Genomic DNA, 26,538 nt, shown 5'->3' with positions numbered 1-26,538 from the left:
TACCATCCTGGTCACTCCTCCAATGGAGTATCCATAACATATTCAGACCCCTCTTACACTTTCAGCACGCTTTCATGGTGTTGTAAATTTTAATTTTAAATTAATCGAATTGCCACTGCTGCCCTTCAATCTACACTTAACGGCCCCTGACAACAAACTGAGAACGTGTTTGCAGAACGGGTCGCAAATTTAAAAAAAAAAAAAAAAAAGTTAAATCTTTCATTTCTTTTAGCATCTGCACTCCGAAATGTGCTCTGGTCCATCCTATTTGCTTCAACTCATGAGATATTTCTAGAACTTGTGGCAAACTGAACTGGTTGAATGTCATATAGAACGCACGACGTGTACCTGAGCCTGCCGCCTTCATTCGGTGGGCCTCCGTTGACGTGACGTCACCAGCCCAGCACACCCCACTGGCATCACAGAGTTGTGGAACATGTAATTAATAATAATTATTTTATTAATATTGGACCTTTCTTCCATCTGAATGCTGCTCAGAGTGCTTTACACAGAGTGCAGATAGTCTAAAAAAAAAACAGAGAATCAATAACAATAAGAACACAAATATCAAGAAATCGTATTACGATAAAAGAGAGGTAAACCTAATACAACAGTCAGAACTAACTAAACGCCATGGTAAAAAGAATATATTTTCAGATACTTTTAGTATTTTAATAAAAACAGAAGAGACCTGGCAAATATCTAAGGGCAAGTTGTTCCAAATCTTTGGGGCATAAACACAGAATGGCTGCTTCTCCACATTTCTGATATTTTACTTTAGGAATGTTTAGCAAGCAGGCGCTTGATGGTGTTTAGGACCTGTTTGGAACTTTTATTCAGTCAGATATGAAGGTGCTTTAAATACTAATAAAAATATTTTTAAAATCCATTCTAAAAGAGGTAAACCACTGTAACCTTGCTAAAATAAGGGCTAATATGTTGCATAACGAATGTCACTTCCCACATTCCAGGAATGCAGTCTTCTAAGGATGAAGACCTAGCTCTGCCCTTTCTTCTATAGCTCCCCTGTGTTATGAGACCAGTCAGACCTGTCATTGATGTGGACCCCCAAGAACTTGTAGCAGTGGACCACCACTACATCCACTCCCCTAATCGTGACTTGACAGGGTGGCTCTTTGGTGTGATGAAAGTCAATAAGCAGTTCTTTGGTTTTGCTGATGTTCAGTTGGAGATAATTCTTTCTGCACTAAAAGACAAAGTGGTAGATGTGTTTGTAATTTATAATTAGTACAGTAAATTGATGTTTTAAAATAAAATAAATTCTGTAACAAGAACATGGGAACATGCTTGGACACTTTAAGGGCAGAATTTGCACCGATGTTACAGGTGGCGATTGTTGTCGACAATTCTCTGTGCACCAAGAAACAAAGTTCTCCTCTCCCACCTTGGCCTTATCAATGCACCCCATAACTGCATAATCATCTGAGAAATCCTGCAAGTGACATATCCTGGAGTTTTGATTTATAGTCTGAGGTGTGCAGAATGAAGAGAGAAGCAGACAGGCCTGTTCCTTGTGGTGCTGCTCACAGAGTCCTGGAGTTTACAAACTGTGGTCTACCACACAGATACTCCATTATCCAGGACATCATGCACTCAGCCCCCTCCATGTCTCTGAGTTGACCCCTTAACAAGTATGGCTGGATGGTATTGAAGGTGCTGGAAAAATCAAAAGACATAACCCTTACAGCTTCCCGCTTTGTCCAGCCTTGAGGAGCAAATAGATAATTGCATCCTCCACTCCAGTTTTTGTCTGATTTAGCAAACTGCAGTGAGTCCAGGTGTTCTACCAGGAGAGGACTCCTATAGTCCAAGACCAGCCTCTCAAAGATCTTCGTGATGTGAGACGTAAGAGCCACTGCTGTGTAGTCATTGGGTGAAGAGACACCTGCCACGTTTGGAACAGGAATATACTGTAGCAGGACGTTTTCCACAGCTGTGGCACTTTTTTTGAGTTTTAGGGTCAGAAATGCTGCTACCACCATGTACAATCAGTTCCACACCCCCTTGACCTTCTTCAGCTCTACAGTTTTAGAGTCGCCCAAGTGTTCCACTTCTGTCCCTTATAACAAAATCTAACTGTCCGGGATGATAACATACAAGGGACCAGAGTGTCTTATCTTGTAAGCACTTAAGGCTGCAGGCCTGAGGCCTACAAAGTTTTTAGGGCCTATGAAAATGTTAAGAGAACCTACAAAGATAGATTTAATTGAAATTGAATTCCACAAACATTCTACTCAGCCATACCACAGCTCCTGAATGAAACAAAAAAGTAAATTGATAAAATTATACTAGAGACTAGAAAAGAATTTAATAAAACTGAAATGTGCCCAGGGCCTCACGATGGCTTAACATTGACGTCTTGGGAATGCAACCCAGTGCTCTTTACACAACAATTTCAAACCATCTAAAATGACTGCCCAAGCCCCTCCTGACATCCCTAATCGCTCCAATATAAAAACGGGCCACCAGTGTGCCAACACATCGGCAATTTTAAAGGGCGAATGCTGTGGAGAGAGCCAACAAAGTTTTAAAGGCTTACAAATCAGAATTCAACACAAAATTCTACACAGACAAGCCCCCCTTCTCTCTTCAGTCCTTTTTATAAGAAGAATAAGGATGTGCACAATTCCAAGGAACTAGAAAACTATTTAATAAAGGCAGAAATGTGGCTAGGGCATACAGAAGGCTTACTATGGCCTTATCAGGAATGCTCACCATCCTCCATGTTCCTAATCACAACAGTTTCCAACCATCCTTCACTGTACTGACTGCAGCAGGTATAAATGGAAGGGAATTGAGAAAGGTTGCAAAATCAAAACAATAACCCAAAGATTGTAACTGTGAAGACGGGAGATAAATCAACAAAGTCAAGGATGTGAGCCACAAATCAAAGTCAGAAAATAGTGCAGGATTTTATAGCCAACGTTGCATATCAAGCAGACGTTAGTCATACTCAAAGAACAGAAGATATTTTCATAACTTAAAGACACTAACAAGAGTGATCATTACAGGCTTTTCTCCTTCTTTAGGGGGAAAAAACACTGCACTATCAGATGATCGGGAAATGCATGACCTTTACAGAGTCTTGTTGATGACGTCACACACTTCTGCTCATCTTTGCCTGGTAATGGAATTGCAACCATCAACAGAAATAGTGGCACCCATAAGAAAACAATACAGCACTGCAGCGTCGAGGAATTACTTCTCAGCATCGTTGAAAACCATGTTGCATATGGTTCTCTGAAAATGATTCAATTTGTGAATCAAATGAGTGAGAATCGTGAGACTTGTGTAACGATTCGGTTCACAAATCAAATGCACTAGAATGGTGAGACTCGTTTTCTTGTAATAATTCAGTTCATGAATCAAATGAAAAAGCATTGTGTGACTCATTTTTGTGTAATGACTCAGTCTGCAAATCCAATGAACGAGAATCATGTGTCACATTCTCCGGTAATGATCCAGTTCATGAATCAAATTAATGAGAATCGTGAGACTCGTTCTTGAGTAACAATTCAATTTGCAAGTCAAATGAGCAAAAATTGTGAGACTCTTTCTCCGGTAATGATTCAGTCGTGAATCAAATCATAAAACATTGTGCGACTTGTTCTCGGGTAATACTTCAGTTTGAAAATCAAATGAATGAGAATCATGTGTTTCATTCTTGGGTAATGATTCAGGTCATGAATCAAATGAAAAAGCATTGTGTGACTCGTTTTCATATAATGATTCAGTTTACAATTAAAATGAACGAGAATTGTGAGGCTCATTCTTTGGTAATGATTCGGTTCACGAATCAAATCATAAAACATTGTGCGACTTGTTCTCAGGTAGCGATTCGGTTTTCGAATGAAATGAATTAGAATGATGTGTCATTCCTGGGTAATGATTCAGTTTGTGTCCTGTGATTCTCATTCATTTGATTCTCATTCTTGGGTAATTATTCAGGTTATGAATCAAATGAAAAAGCCATTGTGTGACTCGTTTTCATGTAATGATTCAGTTTGCAAATCAAATGAACGAGATTTGAGATGTCTCATTCAGTTTATGAATTGAATGAATGAGAACCGTGAGACTCATTCTTGAGTAATGAGTCAATTTTCAAATCAAATGAATGAGAAATCGTGGGTCTCGTTCTTGGGTAATGATTCAGTCCGCAAATCAAATCAAAAAGCATTGTGTGACTCATTTCGTATAATGATTCAATTTGCAAATCAGATGAACGAGAATCATATGTCTCATTTTTGGGTAATGATTCCGTACATGAATCAAATGAAAAGACTCGTTCTCTGGTAATGATTCAGTTCATGCAGCAAATGTAGGAGAATCGCATGCTTCAATGAAATAGATCTGAAAGTAAATAATAGAATAGTAATAGAAATTAGAATAATATTTTTATAAGGTTTAATTTTGTGTGACTAATTTGTCGAATGAATAAAGGGACATATGTATTATTGCATTTTCAATCAATTTGGGACAATTAGGGTTATTTTTGATCTCTGGAAGGCTGTTCTCCATTTTCTGTGTGGCCTGGATAAGCCAAAAACCTGCCAGTGGAGTGTGGAGTCCGGCTGCCTGGGGTGAGGCCTGTTTTGGGAGGCAGACTTGGTGAGTTCCCGGTCTGGCCTGTGCACTCTTTTTTTGCAATTATTTGCCATTATGTTCACACCAATGTACACAATAAATAACAAAAAGAACACAATAAATGGAACTCAAGAGGCAGAGTGAATGTGCAGGCAGGGAACTTGGCAGAGAAAAAGATTACTGAAGCTGCATGGATGGAGCAGTAGGAAATTGGAGTCAATGGCTGTGGCACTGGAGCGCGGCTGAGGAAGGAGATGGTGTCCAGGAGACGTTGAGATACACAATACATTAAGGTGCCAGTGATGATAAAATGTCAGCTGAATAATGACATGGTGAAGATCTACCAACCTACTGTCACATGGGAGAACCACCAAAGCACAAAATTAAGAGATCTCAACATCAAATATTCAACACCGACTGTACAAACACAAATGAATATTGATAAATTTCCAATTTTTGTTCAGTGGGTAAGACCTAAATGGTATCGTCCAAAGTAATTGGTATGATTCATGATAATAATGAGGACTACTCATTAACATAGAGAAATGTACAAGTTCATGTGCTACAAAAAAGGGGTCACTTAAAAGGGTTCTGCCACCCTGGAGGGTTTTCTCTGGGCCCGCCAACAGAATTAATAATAATAATAATTCATTACATTTATATAGCGCTTTTCTTAGTACTCAAAGCGCTATCCACACAGGGAGGAACCGGGAAGCGAACCCACAATCTTCCACAGTCTCTTACTGCAAAGCAGCACTACCACTGCGCCACCTGTGAGGACAATCCATGGTCTCTCTCTTTCTCTCTGCTACCCTCGTGGGATGTCATTTACAGCAATCTGGGTTTGGTTTACTGTCCTTTAGTGGTCCCTGTTCATCCACACTGGCATGCAAAGCTTCACTGTCCATGTCTAGAAGGTCTCCCACTTGTGCCATCCCCACACTCCCATCTCTAACAAGAGTTGAGCCGTCCCTCGGTACTCGTGTTGTACAGAAGATAAGAGGCCACATTAACGTGAATTCGGGTCTTCTGACCCCAACATAATGTAAATAAGAGGTGTAGTTTCACAACTTGTACCGGTCTTTTCATTCAGGATGCAGAGTCCATAGCTGAGGAGGCTGCTGTCCAGTTTTTGTTTCTCCAGTTGCCATAAAACTCTTCAAGCCGTGATTTAAAAATGAAGCTGGCCTACCATTCACACAGTTCTTTGTGTTTCTTTTCCAGGTCAGGGCACCAACATTTAATAGTGCCTTGGGAAGACATGAAGCGGAGCTGCTAAAACCAAAGTCCACTCTGGTCAGCTTTATCTACCCAGCTCAAAACCCAGACCTCATGGAGAAGCTGGCGAAACAGAATGTCACGGTACTGGCAATGGATCAGGTGCCCAGGGTGACCATCGCTCAAGGATACGACGCGTTGAGTTCCATGGCCAACATTGCAGGGTAAGAAGCTTCTTCATATGAAGTAGAGTGGTTTGATGTACAGTGGCATGCAAAAGTTTGAGCCTTCCTTGCTTAACACGTCTGCTACTGTGAAGAGTTGAGTGAGTGGAAAATGAAGTGACCATCAAAAAGGTATAAAGTTAAAGATGACACATTTCTTTAATATTTTAAGCAAGATTACATTTTTACTTCCATCATTCACAAATACAAAATACCAAGAAAAAAATGTAAATAGCCTGAAACAAATGTTTGGGCCCCTGACATGGTCACTACTTAGTAAACCCCCTTTGGCAAGTATCAACCAAGGCTGTCTTACCAGTATCATAGGCCCCCAGGTAAAACAGTGCACTGGGGCCCCTGTTCTGATAGCAAAACAGAAACGTACATAGGCATCAGAAACATTGTGGGCCTCTTATGCTCCTTGGACCACCAGTCAGTGCCCATATGTTAAGACAGCCCCGAGTATCACAGCTTTTAAGCATTTTTTGTAGCCCGCCGAGTCTTTCAGTTCATCGGGGTATTTTCACTGAGTTGTCCCTGCAAAAGGCTTCCAATTCTGGAAGGTTCTTGGGCCATCTTGCATGCATGGCTCTTTTGAGAGCTGTCCGCTGATTTTCAATGATGTTTAGGCAAAACTGTCGGCTTACACACCTTGAGGTATTCCATTGTACATTCTGAGGTGTGTTTTGGATCATTATCTTGTTGTAGGACCCTTTCCCCTTTTTCACTTCAACCTTTTATAGATGGTGGGATATTTGCTTCCAGAATTTGCTGGTATTTAGTTGAATCCATCCATTCCATGTGATCCCTGAGGCACTCGCTGTAAAACAAGCCCAAAGCCTGATCGATCCACCGGCATGCTGAATAATTGGAGACATCTTCTTTTGCTAGAAGTCGGCCCCCTTTTTTTTTCCTCCAACATACCTGTGCACTTTGTGGCCAGAAACTCTCTATTTTGACTTCATCAGTCCACGGGACTGATTTCCAAAATGCTTGTTTAGATGTTCATTTGCAACCTTCAGTCGATGAATTTTGTGGCTGGGACGCAGGAAAGGTTTCCTTCTGCTGACTCTACCATGCAGGTCCTATTTGTTCAGGTGTCACTGCACAGTAGAACAGTGGACCACCACTCTTGAGTCTGCTAAATCTTCCTGAAGGTCTTTTGCAAGTCAAGCAAGAGTTTTAATTTGCCTTTCTAACAGTCCAACGAGCAGTTAATTCAGAAAGTTTTCTTGGTCTTCCAGACGTCAACTTGACCTCCACCGTTCCTGTGCACTGCCATTTCTTAATAACATAAGAAACTGAGGCCTGAAAATGCTGTGCTATCTTCTTGTAGCCTTCTTCTACTTTGTGAGCATCAAGTCGTCTCTTATTTTTCAGAATGCTAGGCAGCTGCTTAGAGGAGCCCATGGCTGCTGATTGTTGGTTTGAGGAGTCCGAGAATTTATACAGCTTTGCAATCTCCATCACCTGGAGTTCCTGAACGATGACTATGAACAAACCATAGTGCTAATGAAGGTCTGAGACCACCTTGGGAAATGTTATCAGAGACCTCAAACGTCTTGGGGTGCCCAAACTTTCCCATGGTGCTCCTTTCCTTTATTTCCACTGTACAATTGTACAAAACAAAAACAATACACTAATTTTGCATAAAAAGCTGAAAAGAAACATGTCAACTTTAACTTTCTGCCTTTTGGCGGTCAGTTCATCATCTGCTCACTTCACTATTCGCGGGAACAGACGTTTTAAGTAAGGGGGCCCAAACTTTTGTATGCCATGCAAGACCCTTTTATTCATTCATTCATTTTCCTCTAAAGTCTGGTCACGGGGGCAGCATTAGCAGTGGGGTCCATATATCCCTTCACTTTCTGCACACTTTTTACCGTATCGTAGATTTAATTTTCGATGGATAAATTTGCCGTTTTTACCCATCAGTCTACTCTCAGTAACCCATAATGACAAAGTGAAGACATGTCTTCAGAAAGGTTTGTAAATTAAATAAAAATTAAAAACTGAAACCTACAAAGCAATGAAGTTCTTGGAAAGTGGAGGAATCTGAATCCACTGTATACACAATAAAATGTGGCATCACGACCGTTGCATAGGTAAGTCTGATCCAAGGCCATCGTCCTTCAAAGAAAATCAAAACCAATTCCGCCTCCCTCTTGAAGCTCAGCAGATGGTTGCTTAAGACAGTAGCTTTGCACAAAAACGTTATAAAAATGCAAGAAAAAAAAAGCAAACAGACTGACTGAAATCTTTTTGTCCTGCAGATATAAGGCAGTGGTCCTGGCAGCAAACAACTTTGGACGATTTTTTACTGGCCAGATCACAGCAGCTGGAAAAGTGCCTCCGGCGAAGGTAAACACAACCTGGGCGCCTCTGACTCCACTTCTGGTTTCAATTAGTAAGCCGTGTCCCGCTGCGGAGGTCATCTTGACAGAAAGGTGCGTGGCGGGTGGTGTGTGCGGTGGGCAGGCGGGCAGACGAACCTACGGATGGACAGCAGTTCTGGGCTCGGAGGCCCCTCGGGGATTACAAGACGTGAGCCACGCAAACGCTGGCATTTTAGAAATGTTTGTAAGCCCTCTTAGATACAAATTGCCTTCACATTCATAACCTATGAAGATTCAACTAATGGAAATGGCTGCCAGCCTGAGCTTCGCGATATTGAAAGGACAAGACTGTGTGTCACAATTTGTTGTTTTTGAGTAGTATAGGACACATTTACTGCTCATCCGCAATCCGACTTGAATCAGTAAGCTGGCAGGTTTACATTCCAATGAAGAACTCTAGAGCAGTGCTACACCATACGTCACCGCAGATCTACTCCAGGAGTTCCAGGACCGAAGTTAAGGTTAGGGGTTAGCGTGTAAAATAAATGGTTAGTATTGTTAAGGATAGGCTTGGGTGTGGTTAGCATGTCATTCATTTTGATTTGTGATGATGTATAAGCGTTTACAGTAATCTCTCGCTATATCGCGCTTCGCCTTTCGCGGCTTCACTCCATCGCGGATTTTATATGTAAGCATATTTAAATATATATCGCGGATTTTTTGCTAGTTCGCGGATTTCTGCGGACAATGGGTCTTTTAATTTCTGGTACATGCTTCCTCAGTTGGTTTGCCCAGTTGATTTCATACAAGGGACACTATTGGCAGATGGCTGAGAAGCTACCCAACTTACTTTTCTCTCTCTTTTGTGCTGACTTTCTCTGATCCTGACGTATGGGGATTGAGCAGGGGGGCTGTTTGCACACCTAGACGATACGGACGCTCGTCTAAAAATGCTGAAAGATTATCTTCACGTTGCTATCTTTTGTGCAGCTGCTTCCTGAAACGACATGCTGCATGGTGCTTCGCATACTTAAAAGCTATAAGGGCACGTATTGATTTGTGATTGAAAAACAAACTCTGTCTCTCTCTCTCTCTCTCTCTCTGCTCCTGACGGAGGGGGTGTGAGCTGCCGCCTTCAACAGCTTTGTACCGGCGGTGCTTCGCATACTTAAAAGCCAAACAGCCCTATTGATTTGTTTGCTTTCCTCTCTATCTCTGACAGTCTCTGCTCCTGACGCACACTCCTTTGAAGAGGAAGATATGTTTGCATTCTTTTAATTGTGAGACGGAACTGTCATCTCTGTCTTGTCATGGAGCACAGTTTAAACTTTTGAAAAAGAGACAAATGTTTGTTTGCAGTGTTTGAATAACGTTCCTGTCTCTCTACAACCTCCTGTGTTTCTGCGCAAATCTGTGACCCAAGCATGACAATATAAAAATAACCATATAAACATATGGTTTCTACTTCGCGGATTTTCTTATTTCGCGGGTGGCTCTGGAACGCAACCCCTGCAATGGAGGAGGGATTACTGTATTACCAAACTGCTGCTCTAGCCATGCAGTGATGTCACTTCTGCCCTGAAACTGCAGGTGTAGACCTACAGTGATATATAGTGTTGTGGCTCTGCAGGTCCATACATCTTGTGCTGCAAGCATCTGCGGAGTGTAAGTGGCACCCGTAATAAACCTCAAATAAGTTTTTTTTTTTTTTCCTGTAAGGCAGGGGCATCCAACTCCGGTCCTGGTGGGCCGCAGTGCCTGCAGGTTTTCATTCCAACCCTTTTCCTAATAAGTGGCCAGTTTTCACTGCTAATTACCGTATTTTTTGCACCATAAGATACACCTGACCATTACACGCACTAAGGTTTAGAGGAAGAAAACAAGAAAAAAAATATTCTGAACCAAATGGTGCACTAATATGTTTAATAAAATATAGCAGAATAATATTTCAACCATGTAAATTCAACAGCGGTATTAAGAAACCTCATCACTGTCATTAACAAATAAGGAGAGACTTTAAGGTTCAAGCACTCTTCTAGTTTTATGGAAACCCCAAGAACTCCTCATCGCTAGTGTCAGAATTTATGAAGCTCAGTTGCTCACAATCACTTTGCAGGAGCACCTACCTATCATCACGCTGCATAACCTGTCCAAAGCCACCAGGGGACAAAGCACGTTTGGACCAATGCTCCCTGAAGTTGAATCGCCAGTCTAGTCCCATCTATATTTGTAATGCCACAAAGCCCTTCATCTCGTGTTTTGTTGTGGGTTTCCAGTTTGAAAAACGAGAATGCGGTGCAAGCACAGCCCTCGATTCAAAACATTGCTCTACATACCTGTGTGTCTCGTCTGACAGCAGCTGAAAGGCAGCTTCAGGAAAGAACAGCCTGAGGTAGTCCAGCGGCTGGTAATCTGTCGAGTCCAGAGTCTGACTCAGTGATAATGCGCAAAACATCGTCTGCCGAGTATTTTGTTTTCTGCACTCGCTTCGCTCCCTCATGAGATGTAGATGCTATCTTGCCTTTGTTTATATTTGTTTACATGTCGCAACTCACGCACACGCAAGGATTAGATGCGGAGTCAACGAGTCTAACATTCCTCCAAGCACAGAGGGAATGCCTGTAACGTAACAGTGAGTTTTGTCGCCCTCTACCCCTGGATGTCGACTTTTGTCAGGTAATACACATCATGGTCTGTGACACAATATTCGCTCCATAAGACGCACAGACATTTCCAACCTTCTTTTAGGGGAAAAAAAGTGCGTCTTATGGTGCGAAAAATACGGTAACTTCTTTTCCCTTCATTTTAAGGATTCAGTCCTCTGAATTTATTTCTTTCTTCATTAACTCTTTTAGGGCTAATTTTTTTTTTATTTGTTTCTTTTCTCCCAGGGCTGAATATTTTTCCAAAAACTAACTTTTTTTAAAAAAAGAACACAAAGCAATTGAAATCAACAAAAAAATATTTACTTTTGACAAATGTTACTGTCTTGCATGTTGTATGAGCCTGCATACTCGATGATTTCACATACATATCACATACATTTTACACGGCAAAGTCCTGCAAAGTCTAATCTCGCTCAAAGCAGCCAATTTCAGTCACTGCCACATTGCACTCCTTACAATACGTGTTGCTTTGGTGCCTACTTTTCAATTGTCTGTTGCTACACTTTCTCATATATATTGTTAGTGTGTACTGTAGAGAGACAAGTCACCCGTTTGCCATCATGCCATGCCACTGCCACCAAGTTTTCTGCCCGCATGAAAACCATATTGTCACCTCTTTTCATCTTCAGCCTGTCTGGCTTCAACTGTGAAGCCATGTTTCTCCTGTTCACCCTCACTGTGCCACAAGCTCCAATTCCTCTGCTCTGTAGCTCCATGAACAATTCTGGGCATGTATAAAAATTGTCCAAATGTACACAACATGACCCAAATGTTCATAGCCCTGAAGCAGCTCCAGCACAACCTGACATGTCAAGGGACAGTTCTCTCTTTGAAAGAAATACTTTCCTGTATATGTAATTACTTTCAGGCAGAAACCAGTGTTTGCTTCTGCCAGTACAAAATCCTTTATGCCATACTTTGTGGGCTTGTCTGGCATATATTTGCAGAAACAAAGGTGTCCCTTTTATTTTATCATAGATTCATGCACAGACAAATCACAGCCATGCTGATAAAATTGTTTCTATGTTGGTTCCACAATGTCAAGCAGGGGCTGAACTTTATGCATGGCGTTATAGCCTGGCTCACCCCATGGGATTTGCTTCTGTTTATTACAGAAGTGAATAAAACTTTGCAGAAGCACGTACCTATCACCACGCTGCATAACCTGTCCAAAGCCACCAGGGGACAAAGCACGTTTGGACCAATGCTCCCTGAAGTTATATCACCAGTTCTGTCCCATCTCTATTAGTAATGCCACAGCGCGCTTCATCTCGTCTTTTGTTGTGGGTTTCCACTTTGAAAAACGAGAATGCGATGCAAACGCAGCCCGCGATTCAAAAAATTTCTCTGCCTACCTGTTTGTCTCGTCTGACAGTAGCTGAAAAGCAGCATCAGGAGAGAGCAGCCTGAAGTACAGCAGCTGGTGATCTGTCGTGTCAAACAGCAAGCCATGCCATCTTGTGAAGTCCCGTAGTCAGATCGGCTCTCAACGGATCAATGTCTGTGTATTTATCCCATGCGAACCTTGCCGTAGATGCATCGGCTGAGCGAAGGCGCTCAACTGGCAGCAGATCCGCTAGCGTGGCATCGGCTGGTGTTTGATCAGCTGATGCCGGCTTCTCACTCTCTTGCTCGATCTCCTGATCACTGTCAATAAAATCCGATTCTGAAAAATCAGAGTCCGACTCGGCGATAATGCGCAAAACATCATCTGCCGAGTGTTTTCTTTTCTGCACTCGCTTCGCTCCCTTGTCACATGTTGATGCCATCTTGCCATTGTTTACATTTCGCAACTCACGCACACGCAAGGATTAGTTGCCGAGTCAACGAGTCTAGAATTCCTCCAAGCACAGAGGGAATGCCTGTGACGTGACTGTGAGATTTGTCGCCATTAACAGCTGATTGTTGCCCTCTATACCTGGATGTCGACATTCGCCCTCAACCCCTCCTGTCGACAAAAGTCGACATCCGCCTTAAAAGAGCTACATGACAGCCAAACAGAAATGATATGTAAAACGAGCCGACAGGTGACCAGCTAAATTGGGATTTCAAACTCTAACCAGTCTCTTAATGAGTAGCTAATTCTTGCTGTTAATTAATTCCATGGCTTGTTGTTGCTCTCATTCCGTCACAGCAGACATTTCCAAAACTGTTGATTTTTCTGTTTTTTCTAAGAACGTCAAAATGTTTTGGTGACCTGAGCAGATCAACCTTACTGAGCCCTTCACCTTTCTTTATTTTCAGATGTGTGATGGGCACAGGAGAACTGGTCATGTGGCGGCTTGTTTCGTGTCTCATTATTGTTTGGCTGCTCATTAAGGAAAAAGAAACAACTAAGGGGCCCGAGTCGAGTTAATTAAAACTAAGGCAAAAGAAGTTAATTAGAAGCAAAAACTGGTCACTAATGAAGAAGACGGTTAGAATGAAAACCTGCAGCCACTGCAGGACCTCCAGGACTGGAGTTCGACACCCATACTCTATAACGTTTCCTTTTTGAAAAGGTGGGCTGGTGGACCTGCTCCCACTATTGGGGTAGATCACACTCCTCTGCCTCCTTGGGAAAGCGTATGCCACGGTACTGGAAAGGACACTCCACCCAGTTGTAGAACCTCAGATCAGCGGCAAAGCCAGAAATTGCAAAGTGGGTGGGCGAGCAGGTGACTTTGTCTGCCTCCTTTGTCCTTGAAGACGTGAACAGCTTGGTTTAATGATGACCAAACTAAGGTCCAGGGTGTTGTGGGTCTTGGAGGTGGGCAGTGAAAAAAATGATTGACAACTGATGATTAACATAATCAAATAAAAACGTTGGAAGGGGTTGATTGCCCCAGGTATTTCCCTTTACATTTGCCCCTACCTCAGATTCAAAAGGAGCATTCTGGATTCTATCCAGGCTGTGGAATGGTAGACCAGCTTTGGAGTAGCGTAGAGGAGGTGTGGGAGTACGCCCATTTGCTCGACATGTGTGCTTAGAGAACTATGACTGTGTTCTTTGAGGGATTCTGTCCCTGTGAGAGCTGTGCCCATATTCTTGTAAAACATCAGCACTATTCCCAGTGGGTGTGGGACTCCACCAGGACTGTGGCCGTCTCCTGTTCCTGATTTCCGTAGACAGGATATCAAGGCGCAGACACAGATGTAGCAACCAGACATACACTTGTGCTTTTATTAAGGTGGATAATAATTCCAAAGCCCGATGAAGAAAATGTACTGATTAACAAAACCTCATTGAAAATGCCTTATTGACCATTCTGTGTGGATCAAAACTGGAAGATGGTTCAGCTTACATGTCAGGTGTTTGCATTTTATTCGGCTTTATACATCTTGCTTGTCACTTCCTTCACACAGCAACAAGACATTTTTGTTATTTTTGTAAATGTTGTGCAGAGTAGTGGCTAATCTTGAATGAGGGCTTCACACGCTAAACCGTACTTTGTGTTTGCTCTTGTCCTGTAGGTTTTGGTAATTGGTGGTGGTGTTGCTGGACTTGCAGCCGCAGGAGCAGCAAAATCCATGGGTGCAATTGTCCGAGGATTTGATACAAGGTAAGCCAGGCAGTGGAGAAGTCTGTTACCAAGTCATCTGCTTATCAAATTCAGAGCCTATTCATGGAGCGACACTGTGTGGTCCCCCACCCTTCCATACTTGGCCAACTAACCTAACTTGTACATTTCTGGGACTTTGAGATGACAGCTGATGTAGCTGGTGTAACTACAAGGGGGCACCACTGAGCCCAAACCACCAACACAATTCCAGTTTCAGATAAAAGGCTTTACTTTCCACAGACACTTTTCTAATTAAATTCCAGCCAAATGCTCCAATTCTATTGCTCCTTCTGCCTCTAACTGAGGGCCACCCATTGCCTCTTGACTCTGACTCCCTGAGGCCAGGCCAAGGGACCCAGGACTGCTTCCAGTAATGAACTGCTCCTGGTACTCCCATTTGCCCGGTCCACTTATCACCCTTGAAGAATGTAAGGTGTTATGGCTGGGTCAAGTCTCAACTCCTGCCATTCTTCCACTATGGCCTCTCATCTGGGCAAGAAGTTATCCACTGTCCTAGCCAGAATTCCCATCCTTCCTCTTGGACACTTACACTGGAGAAAAACCAATGTAAGTGCAAGGACAGGACTGACTGACTGATTCAAATCAAGTCATAGGGGTGCAGGAGAGCTGATAGCCAACTAATGCTTATCTGGAAGTACAAGGACCCTGCAAACAGATGAAAGACTCCTCTGTTTGGTGTCACATGGTGTATGGCGTCTCCATAAAATGGAGAGAAAAAGTGTGTCCTAAGTTGCCCTACCTATAAAGGCATTACATGGCCCCCTGAATTAATCTTTAAGAAAAAAGGACGAGTACAGGATACTTTCCAAAGTAGAAACTGTGGCAGAAAGTCATCCTGGAGTTTTCTAATTTGACACCCCTGTAAATTGACATCCTTGGGTGACAAGATCAGCAATCACAGTCATCATAGCTATTAAATATAAAATGTACTACCTTAAAACTACAAAATGTCAAAAAAATGTTCAGAAGCAATATTTTTATGACCAAACTGTGAACTTTGTGAGCTGGAATGTCAAAGGTCTCAATCATGAATTAAAGAGAAAGAAAGTATTCACTCACTTAACAGATTTAAATTCCAAGATAGTATTTTACAGGAGACTAGCATAATAAGTAAGGACCAGTTTCGGTTGCAAAGGGATTGGACAAACTTTTCACTCCAGCTATACAAAGAAAACTAGAGGTGTAGGAATCTTAACTCACAGAACTATCCCATTTGTAGCATCAGGCATAATATGAGATCCTGAAGGATGATACAGTATGAATCTAGAGACTTCAATTGTGTTTGAAATCCCAGACCTGGATTGGTCTTAGGCTACAGTGGCAATAACATCTGATACTGCAAAAATAATTACACAGCACCCACAGTCATCAAATTTGACACCCCCTATAAGCAGAAGTCATGTCACGTGACAGCAAATTTATGACCAAATGTATTCCTGTTTTGGTTTTGTTGTGGTAGGTCACAGTGGTATGTCTGACTACATGACATTCTGTCACTGCCTCCAACTCACTAAGATTACATAAATGGCCTCTATGACTCTCCATGACTGGAGCAGTTGTACAATATGATGGGCCCTTAAGAATTTCACAGCATGTATCCCTGACCATCCACCTAAATTTAAGCAGGTTTTCAGGACTTTCAGTGCATCACTTACGACTTACACTTATGCCAGCCCCCAGCCCCTGTGTCCAGGTGGGTTTCTGCCTTGTATCTGAGGCCTTTCTAGATTTGACTATGTCTGAAGTGGAATAAGTGCTTTCAGAAATAGATGGTGTAAAAAGAGGACAAAGACAAATAAAGGCCTGGGTCAACAGCACAACCCCGTATAATAATAAGGAGCTTTACAGCATAAAGAAAGTTCTCTGTAGACACAAATCTGGTAATAGATCACCCAAGATGGCAACACTTCTGGTTAATGTTTTCCCATCCCTTTCAGACCAGCCGCTCTTGAGCAGTTTAAATCTTTCGGAGCAGAACCTCTAGAAGTTGATGTCGCGGAGTCAGGTGAAGGTGTGGGGGGCTACGCTAAGGAGATGTCCAAGGAGTTCATTGAAGCAGAAATGGAACTTTTTGCTAAGCAGTCCAAGGATGTGGATATCATCATCAGCACCGCACTCATTCCAGGTGAATTTGGGGTAGCCTTGGCACCCTGTAGCTCCTCAGCTGTTAGAAGCCTTGGTACATTTCTTAAGCTCTTAAATCTAGTGACTGGCACAAAATTTTTTATTTTTATTTCTGAATGCTGCCTTGAACTTTAAACCATTGTGTTCTGGTCTGATGTTACTTCATCATCAAGCTCTTGGACGGACTCTTAGTGGTCGGGTTGGGGACCTTCTGTGCTCCATGTCCCCAATCCCCTCTCTCCCAATATGCACCATTGAATGCAGTTACCACAGACCAAGCATGAATTCGACATGAGCCTTCATAAATTGATTAACTGATGCTGCTACTGGCACTAAATTAATAAATCAACCATTAAGGCTTCCCATTGTGTTTATGTGTGGTTCACCGAAGTGGGGGAACCCCAGTTACAAGCATCCATTTGTTTCCTGAATGAAGCCACTTAACCCTATTTTAGGGTTGTGGGGTGCTGGATGTAACCCCAGTGGTGTCTGGTGTTGAACAACGTACCAAGCCATGTGCCCATCCATCCATACACTGGGCACCCATCTAAAGTGGGCATGTGAAAGACACTTATGAGCTGGCATTTCAATCTCGAAACTTTGGAATAAGGTGGTATTGGTAACTCCGTTCCCCACACCATGTTCAAACTTTTGTGGTGATGAGAGTTAGCGATAGCAATGAACTCTTTCCAAAACGCCAAATGCCTGATAAAGTCTACCAAAAGGCAGTGCCTCTTAAAATACAAGTGCAGCCACGTGTTTTCAATTTTTTTTTTTATAATGAAGATGCCTTGAACTGATTAATAGATTTAGTGATGATTCAGTCTAATCTGTAAATGAAAGTTCAGGAATGTTGAGGTTTTGCAAAGCCCGCCCTTTAACCCTACAACATGCTCCATTTTGCCATTTCCACAGGTAAAAAGGCACCCATTTTGATAACGCGGGAGATGATTGAGTCAATGAAGGATGGGTCAGTGGTGGTGGATCTTGCAGCTGAAGCTGGTGGCAACTTTGAGACAACAAGACCCGGGGAGCTCTACGTCCATAAGGTATGCGACTCGATTGCTAAATCCACCTGTGTGTGCTCCCCAGAATGCTGCCAGAGTTATTGCTGTTAAAGGAGTCCTCTCTACTCCTCCATATTTATCACTTTCTCAAATTAAGAGAATTTAATCCACCTGTCTATTGGTCTATGACAGGGGTACTCGGCTACAGACCTGAGGTGCGCAGTGGCTGAAGGTTTTTACTTTAGCCATTCCTTAATTATGACCCATTTATATTCTAAGAAAGCCGTATTTTGGGGGGCTTAGTTTTAGTTAACTTGCTTATTACAATTCGCTAACCTTGACTGCCATTTGCCTTAACCAGCCATCAGTTAATACGAAGGTGCAAATGACAAAGGGACCATCTGCTCTACAGCTGATGTGCTTCCATTTAAACCTGATAAAATGAAATCAGGGAGATCTTCACTTGTGGCTCCATCATCACTAGCTGAAGATTCTCAAGCTCCTTGGAACACTTGAATAACGCAACCTCTTTTTTTATTATTAGGGAGTGACACACATAGGATACACTGACCTGCCCAGCAGAATGGCATCTCAGGCAAGCACTCTGTACTCCAACAATGTCTTGAAATTGCTGAAAGCCATAAGTCCTGATAAGGATTGCTTCTACTTTGAGCCCAAGGATGAGTTTGACTATGGAACTATTGACCATGTTATCCGAGGGACGATGGTCATGCAGGTTTGTATCCAGACTTTATTGTCTTTAAGGGGGCCATTGGAGTGCAATGGTTGTGTTAAGAGGGATATATCAGTTTGTTGTATAGTGCCGTTCATATCTCTCTGAGTGTCTGTGTTTTGTTCATCACGTCATTCATGTCTTGTCTGTTTGTCATTCATTTTTAAATGGAACATTTCTTGTCATTTAATCATCTATTATATATTTTGCTTTCATAAACACTATCATACACTTACTGGCCACTTTATTAGGCCATTTCAAATGTTTGTTAATGCAAATATCTCATCAGCCAATAACTTGGCAGCAACTCAATGCATTTAGACCCGTAGACATTGTCGAGATGACCTGCTGAAATTCAAAATCGAGCATCACAATGGAGAAGAATGGTGATTGAAGTGACTTTGAACGTGGCATGGTTGTTGTTGCCAGACAGGCTTGTCTGAGTATTTCAGAAACTGCTGATCTACTAGGATTTTCATGCACGACCATCTCTGGAGTTTACAGAGAATGGTCCAAAAAAGGAAAAATATCCAGTGAGTGGCAGTTCTCTGGGTGAAAATGCCTTGATGCCAGAGGTCAGAGGAGAATGGTCAGACTGCTTCAAGCTGATAGAAAGGTAACAGTAACTCAAATAAGCACTTGTTACAACTGATGTATGCAGAAGAGCATCTCTGAAAACACAATATGTCTAATCTTGAAGGAGGTGGGCTACAGCAGCAGAAGACCACACCGGGTGCCACTCCTGTCTGCTAAGAACAAGCAACCAAGGCTACAATTCACATGGGCTCACCAAAATTGGACAAAAGAAGATTGGAAAGATATTGCCTGGTCTGATGAGTCTCAGGTTCTGCTGTGACATTTGGATAGTAGGGTCAGAATTTGGCGTCAACAACATGGAAAGCATGGATCCATTCTGCCTTGTATCAACAGTTCAGACTGGTGGTGGCAGTGTAATGGTGTGGGGGGTATTTTCTTGGCACACTTTGGACCCATTAGTACCAGCTGAGCCTCTTTTAAATGCTACAGCCTACCCAAGTATTGTTGCTGACCATGTCCATCCCTTTATGACCGCAGTGTACTCAAATTCTGATTGCTGCTTCCAGCAGGATAACATGTCATGCCACAAAGCTAAAATCATCTTAAACTGGTTCCTTGAATATGACAATGTGTTTACGGTCCTCAAATGGCCTCTACAGTCACCTTAGCTCAATCCACCTTTGGGATGTGGTGGAATAGGAGATTCACATCATGGATAAGCAGCCGACAAATCTGCAGCAACTTCGTGATGCTATCTTGTCAATATTGACCAAAATCCCTGAGGAACGTTTCAGCATCTTGTTGAATCAATGTCACGAAGAATTACAGCAGTTCTGAAGGCAGAAGAAAATCCAACCCGGTACTAGCCAGGTATACCTAGCAAAGTGGCCAGGGAGTGCAAATTGCTTTTCATCAACCCTATCATATTCATTGTATGTAGTATCATTCCTGTTTATAATTTAGATATTTTATATAGCTCTGTCTATCTAGACTTTATATGCAGTGTCTATCTACTGATCTTTTTTTAACAATGCCTTTCAATGTCTTTCTGTCCTTCTATTATATGTAGCACCTTTCATCAAGTGTATCTGTACATTGTATAGAGTGTCATTCCTATCTACAATCATCTAGACATTCTCCATAGTGCCCTATCTATCTGTCCAGACTTTGCCTATCTGCACTTCATCTTCCCTTTATAAATGTAAATCAAAATATGTCAGTCAAGATGAATGCAGATGAGGGGTTCCAGCACATCATTTTGGATGTCCAAAGCCTAAATAGTAAGAGCAATGTCAAGAGCAAATGGAACAGTGGAAAAGTGATGATTTTAAAATGCTGAAAGAAACCCAGACACCTGAAGAATTTACTGTGGCACAGGTATAAGAAGCTGCTCCTCAAGTTCGTTGCTGTGAAAATATCACACTCCTTGTGAACCAGATAAGGAGATCATGGCTACATTGACTCTGAGTAATGGAATAAATTGGGGGGCTTTATCTGAACACTGTTTTAGGTATTGTGATTCCTTTTATTTGTTCTGCTGACCACTGCATAAAATATGCAATACTTTTTTTTTTTTATACAGGAAGGCAAGAACTTATTTCCAGCTCCTTTGCCGAAAACGCTCCCCCCATCTGCTCCTTCTAGACAGAAGTCGGTTGCTGAGCTGGAAGCAGAAAAGCAAGCTGAAATGTCCCCGTTTCGAAAAACATTGACCTCTGCTGGCATCTATACAGCAGGTAAAGTGCAAGTTCAGTTTTCCACTCCTTGATTTTGGTGGGCACACCGGGCTAGGATGCTGCAAATAGCTGGCAGTGGGCAAGAAGATGGAGAAAACACAATTCTGGGATGCTCGCTTTAGGAGCATCCATATCTACTGTATAACCAGCAAATAAAAAGTGAAGATTAAAATGGGTAAAAGAATGCAGGCATTGTATGGAAAGTGACTGGAGAAATTATTGTCAACATCCCTGGAGTCTTCTTTTCACTGTTGCAGATGACACTGAGTGTATTGGTGTATTTAATGAAGAAGCCAACGGAGTACCTGTTTGTTTCTCACACCACAGACTCTGATGTCCTTATTTTCTTCTACATCTGATCTGGTCGGCCATTTGTTTCTTTTGCTGTTCTGATCAGACTCCGTTCGCCACATCCGCTAAAAGCCACAATGACTGTACACCTTTTGTTTATCACATACTTGTGGCAGCTCTTCCAGTCATAGAATGATATGCTTGGCATAGAATCAATGAGGGAAGCGGTGGTGGCCACATACTGGCAATAATTGAAGTAGAAAGAAAAAGAAATCTTATTTCACTCCTAGAGTTCCAAACCTCAGGGCACTGATTGGCCATGCCACGTATCACTTCTTTAAAGCTGTGCTTCACACAGCAGGCATGTCTTGGTTTTTTTTTGTATCCAATCAGTGAAATGGCTCGCACTTTTTCTTTCTTCCATTAAGAAGATAGACACACCTTGTAAATAGCAATAAATCTTCTTCTTATTATTATTTTACAGGGCCTTGTATGTTTTCTGACTCGTGGAGGGCCCTTTAACGTTAGATTTAATTTCCGCTGCATTCGGCCTGCACTGTCTTCCCTCATACAGACCCCAAGTGTGGCCACGGAGACTCAAAGATCAATTTTGTAACAACACTTAAAATATGCATACTGGTGACCCACACCAGACTCGTAGGGACTCTAATGCAATGACCTGTACAGTTTGTGCTTGACATATGACCAAATGGACGACTCCAATTGGAGTCTGAAGTTGATGAGTGACTGTAATCTCTTTAGTTTCAGTCATCCACTGTACAATCTCTTCCTAAGTGGTAACATGAGAGCAAATATACAGTGGTGTGAAAAACTATTTGCCCCCTTCCTGATTTCTTATTCTTTTGCATGTTTGTCACACAAAATGTTTCTGATCATCAAACACATTTAACCATTAGTCAAATATAACACAAGTAAACACAAAATGCAGTTTTTAAATGATGGTTTTTATTATTTAGGGAGAAAAAAAATCCAAACCTACATGGCCCTGTGTGAAAAAGTAATTGCCCCCTTGTTAAAAAATAACCTAACTGTGGTGTATCACACCTGAGTTCAATTTCCGTAGCCACCCCCAGGCCTGATTACTGCCACACCTGTTTCAATCAAGAAATCACTTAAATAGGAGCTGCCTGACACAGAGAAGTAGACCAAAAGCACCTCAAAAGATAGACATCATGCCAAGATCCAAAGAATTCAGGAACAAATGAGAACAGAAGTAATTGAGATCTATCAGTCTGGTAAAGGTTATAAAGCCATTTCTAAAGCTTTGGGACTCCAGCGAACCACAGTGAGAGCCATTATCCACAAATGGCAAAAACATGGAACAGTGGTGAACCTTCCCAGGAGTGGCCGGCCGACCAAAATTACCCCAAGAGCGCAGAGACGACTCATCCGAGAGGTCACAAAAGACCCCAGGACAACGTCTAAAGAACTGCAGGCCTCACTTGCCTCAATTAAGGTCAGTGTTCACGACTCCACCATAAGAAAGAGACTGGGCAAAAACGGCCTGCATGGCAGATTTCCAAGACGCAAACCACTGTTAAGCAAAAAGAACATTAGGGCTCGTCTCAATTTTGCTAAGAAACATCTCAATGATTGCCAAGACTTTTGGGAAAATACCTTGTGGACTGATGAGTCAAAAGTTGAACTTTTTGGAAGGCAAATGTCCCGTTACATCTGGCGTAAAAGGAACACAGCATTTCAGAAAAAGAACATCATACCAACAGTAAAATATGGTGGTGGTAGTGTGATGGTCTGGGGTTGTTTTGCTGCTTCAGGACCTGGAAGGCTTGCTGTGATAGATAGAACCATGAATTCTACTGTCTACCAAAAAATCCTGATGGAGAATGTCCGGCCATCTGTTCGTCAACTCAAGCTGAAGCGATCTTGGGTGCTGCAACAGGACAATGACCCAAAACACACCAGCAAATCCACCTCTGAATGGCTGAAGAAAAACAAAATGAAGATTTTGGAGTGGCCTAGTCAAAGTCCTGACCTGAATCCAATTGAGATGCTATGGCATGACCTTAAAAAGGCGGTTCATGCTAGAAAACCCTCAAATAAAGCTGAATTACAACAATTTTGCAAAGATGAGTGGGCCAAAATTCCTCCAGAGCGCTGTAATAGACTCATTGCAAGTTATCGCAAACGCTTGATTGCAGTTATTGCTGCTAAGGGTGGCCCAACCAGTTATTAGGTTCAGGGGGCAATTACTTTTTCACACAGGGCCATGTAGGTTTGGATTTTTTTTTCTCCCTAAATAATAAAAACCACCATTTACAAACTGCATTTTGTGTTTACTTGTGTTATATTTGACTAATGGTTAAATGTGTTTGATGATCAGAAACATTTTGTGTGACAAACATGCAAAAGAATAAGAAATCAGGAAGGGGGCAAATAGTTTTTCACACCACTGTAAAATAAAATATAAAAATGATAAGGGTTGAAGATCCTATTCAAAGTAATATATAATCAAATTGTCACACAGCTACAAGGAAAGATTGACCCGGTACAGTATGGTTTTCAACCAAATGTGGGCACCTATGAGAACATACAGCACTCCAAACTCATCTAGGATTAACAGACTAGAAGGGAACATACTTCTGCTTCATTGACTTTGTTAAGGCATTTGGCAGAGTCGACCATGAGATCCTGATGGAAATCCTTCTGAAAAGAGGAATCTGTAAGAAAGATGTTAGTCTGACAGTGGATATATACAATAACCAACAAGACTTTATGAAAATGGACTTAAAGCAAGAACATTTTATAGAAATAAACAGTGTGTCCTTTCACCTTTACTGTTTAACACCTATACTGATGAGACTGTTTGTGAAGATATAAGGAGTCCCAGCATATGATAAGAAGAGTGAGAGGAGAGGTTAGGATGAACCAATTTTCTTTTGCAAGTTGGAGGACCTGCTTGCAGGGCTGGACGCAGGATGAGGGTCTTGGTCAATGGCCCACAGGAGTGGAATCCCTTCTGGCATTTATGGGATTCGACCTGGCAACCTTCAGATTGCCGGTGCAGATTCCTAGCCTTGGAGACACCACTCCACTCAGTGATGAGAAGAAGATTCAACTAATAAACTCTGCAGATAATATGGTACTGCTAGTGGAAATTGAAGAAGACCTCAACCAATTACTAAAAGAAGTAGCTGAATAATGAAAAACGTTCTCGGTCCAAATTAATACAAATAAATGAAAGCCATAATCGTACCAAACAAAGGGCACAAAAAAATAAGGCAGACCCTTGACAAAGAATTAAACGAGTCTAGCTTACAATGCCTCGGAATTTGGATAAATGAAAACCTAAATAACAATGTAGATATCCGTGACGGAATAGCCAAAGATAAGCAGAGTTACTGAAGACATACAGTAGGGAATTGATGAAAAACAACCTACCTCTGAACACAAAGAAGAAGAAACTGTTACATGCACAAGTATGGTCCACTCTACAGTATGGCATACATTGGCACTTAGGAAGAAAATAACAGCTTTTGAATTCTGGTACTACGGAAGAATGCTGTATAGAAAAATAGCTGTATAAAGAATACTACAGCCAGAAAACAATAAGCTTTTAATGGCTAATAGCACTAAAACTAATGATCCCTCCCTTATCTAAATTCTGAATGTATTCCCCCCTTTGGGACTAATCAAAGCCCCACCCGACTGTCATATTAGATATCATGACTTCACACAGATCAACAAAGAAATCATTAGGATGGTGTACCTATAATAATTAACGTCGATTAAACAGCAATACACAGCATAACAAAAGTGAAATACAAGAAAAGTATTTCATTAGTTGCACTCCATACCTCTCATTGATCCTGGAAGGCACATTCATGGATGGAAAAGGTACTTTGTTTCAGCTACTTCGTGCACCTTCCTGAGGAGTGGTTACTAGCACTTCACCCAGGAAGTACTTTCTATTTCATGTTCCAATTCTTCATCCAATAAATGAACAAAATCATCCACTGGTGGAGCTTGCAGTCCAACAATTTGCAGAGTCATTTGTATAAATGCTCTGAATTGAGGGTAGTAGGCAACAAAACACCTGTCCAAGGCACAACAATGAGAATAGTTCTTACACTAACAAACATATCTCCTCATGAGTTTTAAATGGAACCAACCCCAATAATACTCATCCTTTCCAACCTCGGCCTTACTCATAGCTTGTAAGAAGGATCTTTTAGGTGTAATGTAATTCAGAATAAATGTACAGCACTCATTTCCAAATATCTAACAGACTCCTCCTTTCTCAGCTAGTAACTAATCTAGCACCTGTTTTGCCAAGTCATGCGGCTAGTGGTATCCATCTGTTCTCCTAATGCTGTCAGAGCTGAGTGAGCATAATTAATGAATCCTGTACAGAAATGGAATGCCATGTTTGCTGTATTCAGTGTTTCTCTAGCTGTATACATATTGTATTTACATCCTTCACGTCTCCTGTTACTTCTCTTAATTCTCAGTAAAGAATCATTCCTGTCTTGGAAATTGGTCATGCCAGCTGCAATTATAACATGCTGACTGATTTTTAAAGAAGTCCCTTTATGATGACCGAAGTGTTTTTACTATAATCCTTTCTATTTCTAATATTGGTCTACACTAATTTCAGGAACAAATGATCAAAATTGACCCATATCTTTCTAAACTCTAAATATAATGATATCTTAATCAACTACTTAATCGATGTTATAGGTACCCTTTTTTAAAGTAGCTGTTTTGTCTTGGTAGAGTAATATATTGCTCTACTTTCCCCTTTTGCATTACAGTAATCCCTCACTTATCGCGGGAGATAGGTTCCAAGGCCGACCGCGATAACTGAATTTCCGCGAAGTTGGGACACTATCCATCCATCCATCCATCCATTTTCCAACCTGCTGAATCCGAACACAGGGTCACGGGGGTCTGCTGGAGCCAATCCCAGCCAACAAGGCAGGAACCAATCCCGGGCAGGGTGCCAACCCACCGCAGGACACACACAAACACACCCACACACCAAGCACACACTAGGGCCAATTTAGAATCGCCAATCCACCTAACCTGCATGTCTTTGGACTGTGGGAGGAAACCCACGCAGACACGGGGAGAACATGCAAACTCCACGCAGGGAGGACCCGGGAAGCGAACCCAGGTCCCCAGGTCTCCCAACTGCGAGGCAGCAGCGCTACCCACTGCGCCACCGTGCCGCCCTAGGGACACTATATTTATTTAATTATTTAACGTGTATTTGGACGTTTTTAAACCCTCCCTGTATTGTTTACAACCCACCATTTACTCTATTAAAAACAGGGACAACCGCTAAGCAATATGAAATCAGTAGATAAGTTTACACTTACTGTATAGCGAAGTACACGTAGCAGCTTGTAGGCGGTCATGACGTCGTCGACCTTGTTGCAAAGATTCCTAAAGCAGATTCCATCCAGACTACTGCCTTATCACGTCCACTTGCAACTCGTTTTGCACCCTGGTTAAAG

General features: G+C 41.9%; 1 protein-coding gene across 1 annotated transcript in view; it reads left to right on the top strand.

Annotated features, from left to right (window-relative positions):
- The window catches only part of LOC114667516 (NAD(P) transhydrogenase, mitochondrial-like), a 74,786-nt gene that overhangs the window by 24,266 nt on the left and 23,982 nt on the right, over positions 1 to 26,538 (top strand). Inside the window, exons 3-9 of the mRNA XM_028822829.2 lie at positions 5,830 to 6,047; positions 8,321 to 8,408; positions 14,503 to 14,591; positions 16,550 to 16,737; positions 17,652 to 17,785; positions 18,288 to 18,479; positions 20,596 to 20,749. Of these exons, the coding sequence (XP_028678662.1) occupies positions 5,830 to 6,047; positions 8,321 to 8,408; positions 14,503 to 14,591; positions 16,550 to 16,737; positions 17,652 to 17,785; positions 18,288 to 18,479; positions 20,596 to 20,749 (1,063 nt within the window). The remainder of the gene's footprint in view (positions 1 to 5,829; positions 6,048 to 8,320; positions 8,409 to 14,502; positions 14,592 to 16,549; positions 16,738 to 17,651; positions 17,786 to 18,287; positions 18,480 to 20,595; positions 20,750 to 26,538) is intronic.

The sequence above is a fragment of the Erpetoichthys calabaricus genome, chromosome 17, assembly GCF_900747795.2.
Source record: "Erpetoichthys calabaricus chromosome 17, fErpCal1.3, whole genome shotgun sequence".
Lineage (NCBI taxonomy): Eukaryota > Metazoa > Chordata > Cladistia > Polypteriformes > Polypteridae > Erpetoichthys > Erpetoichthys calabaricus.
This window is presented reverse-complemented; position numbering and strand designations above follow the sequence as displayed.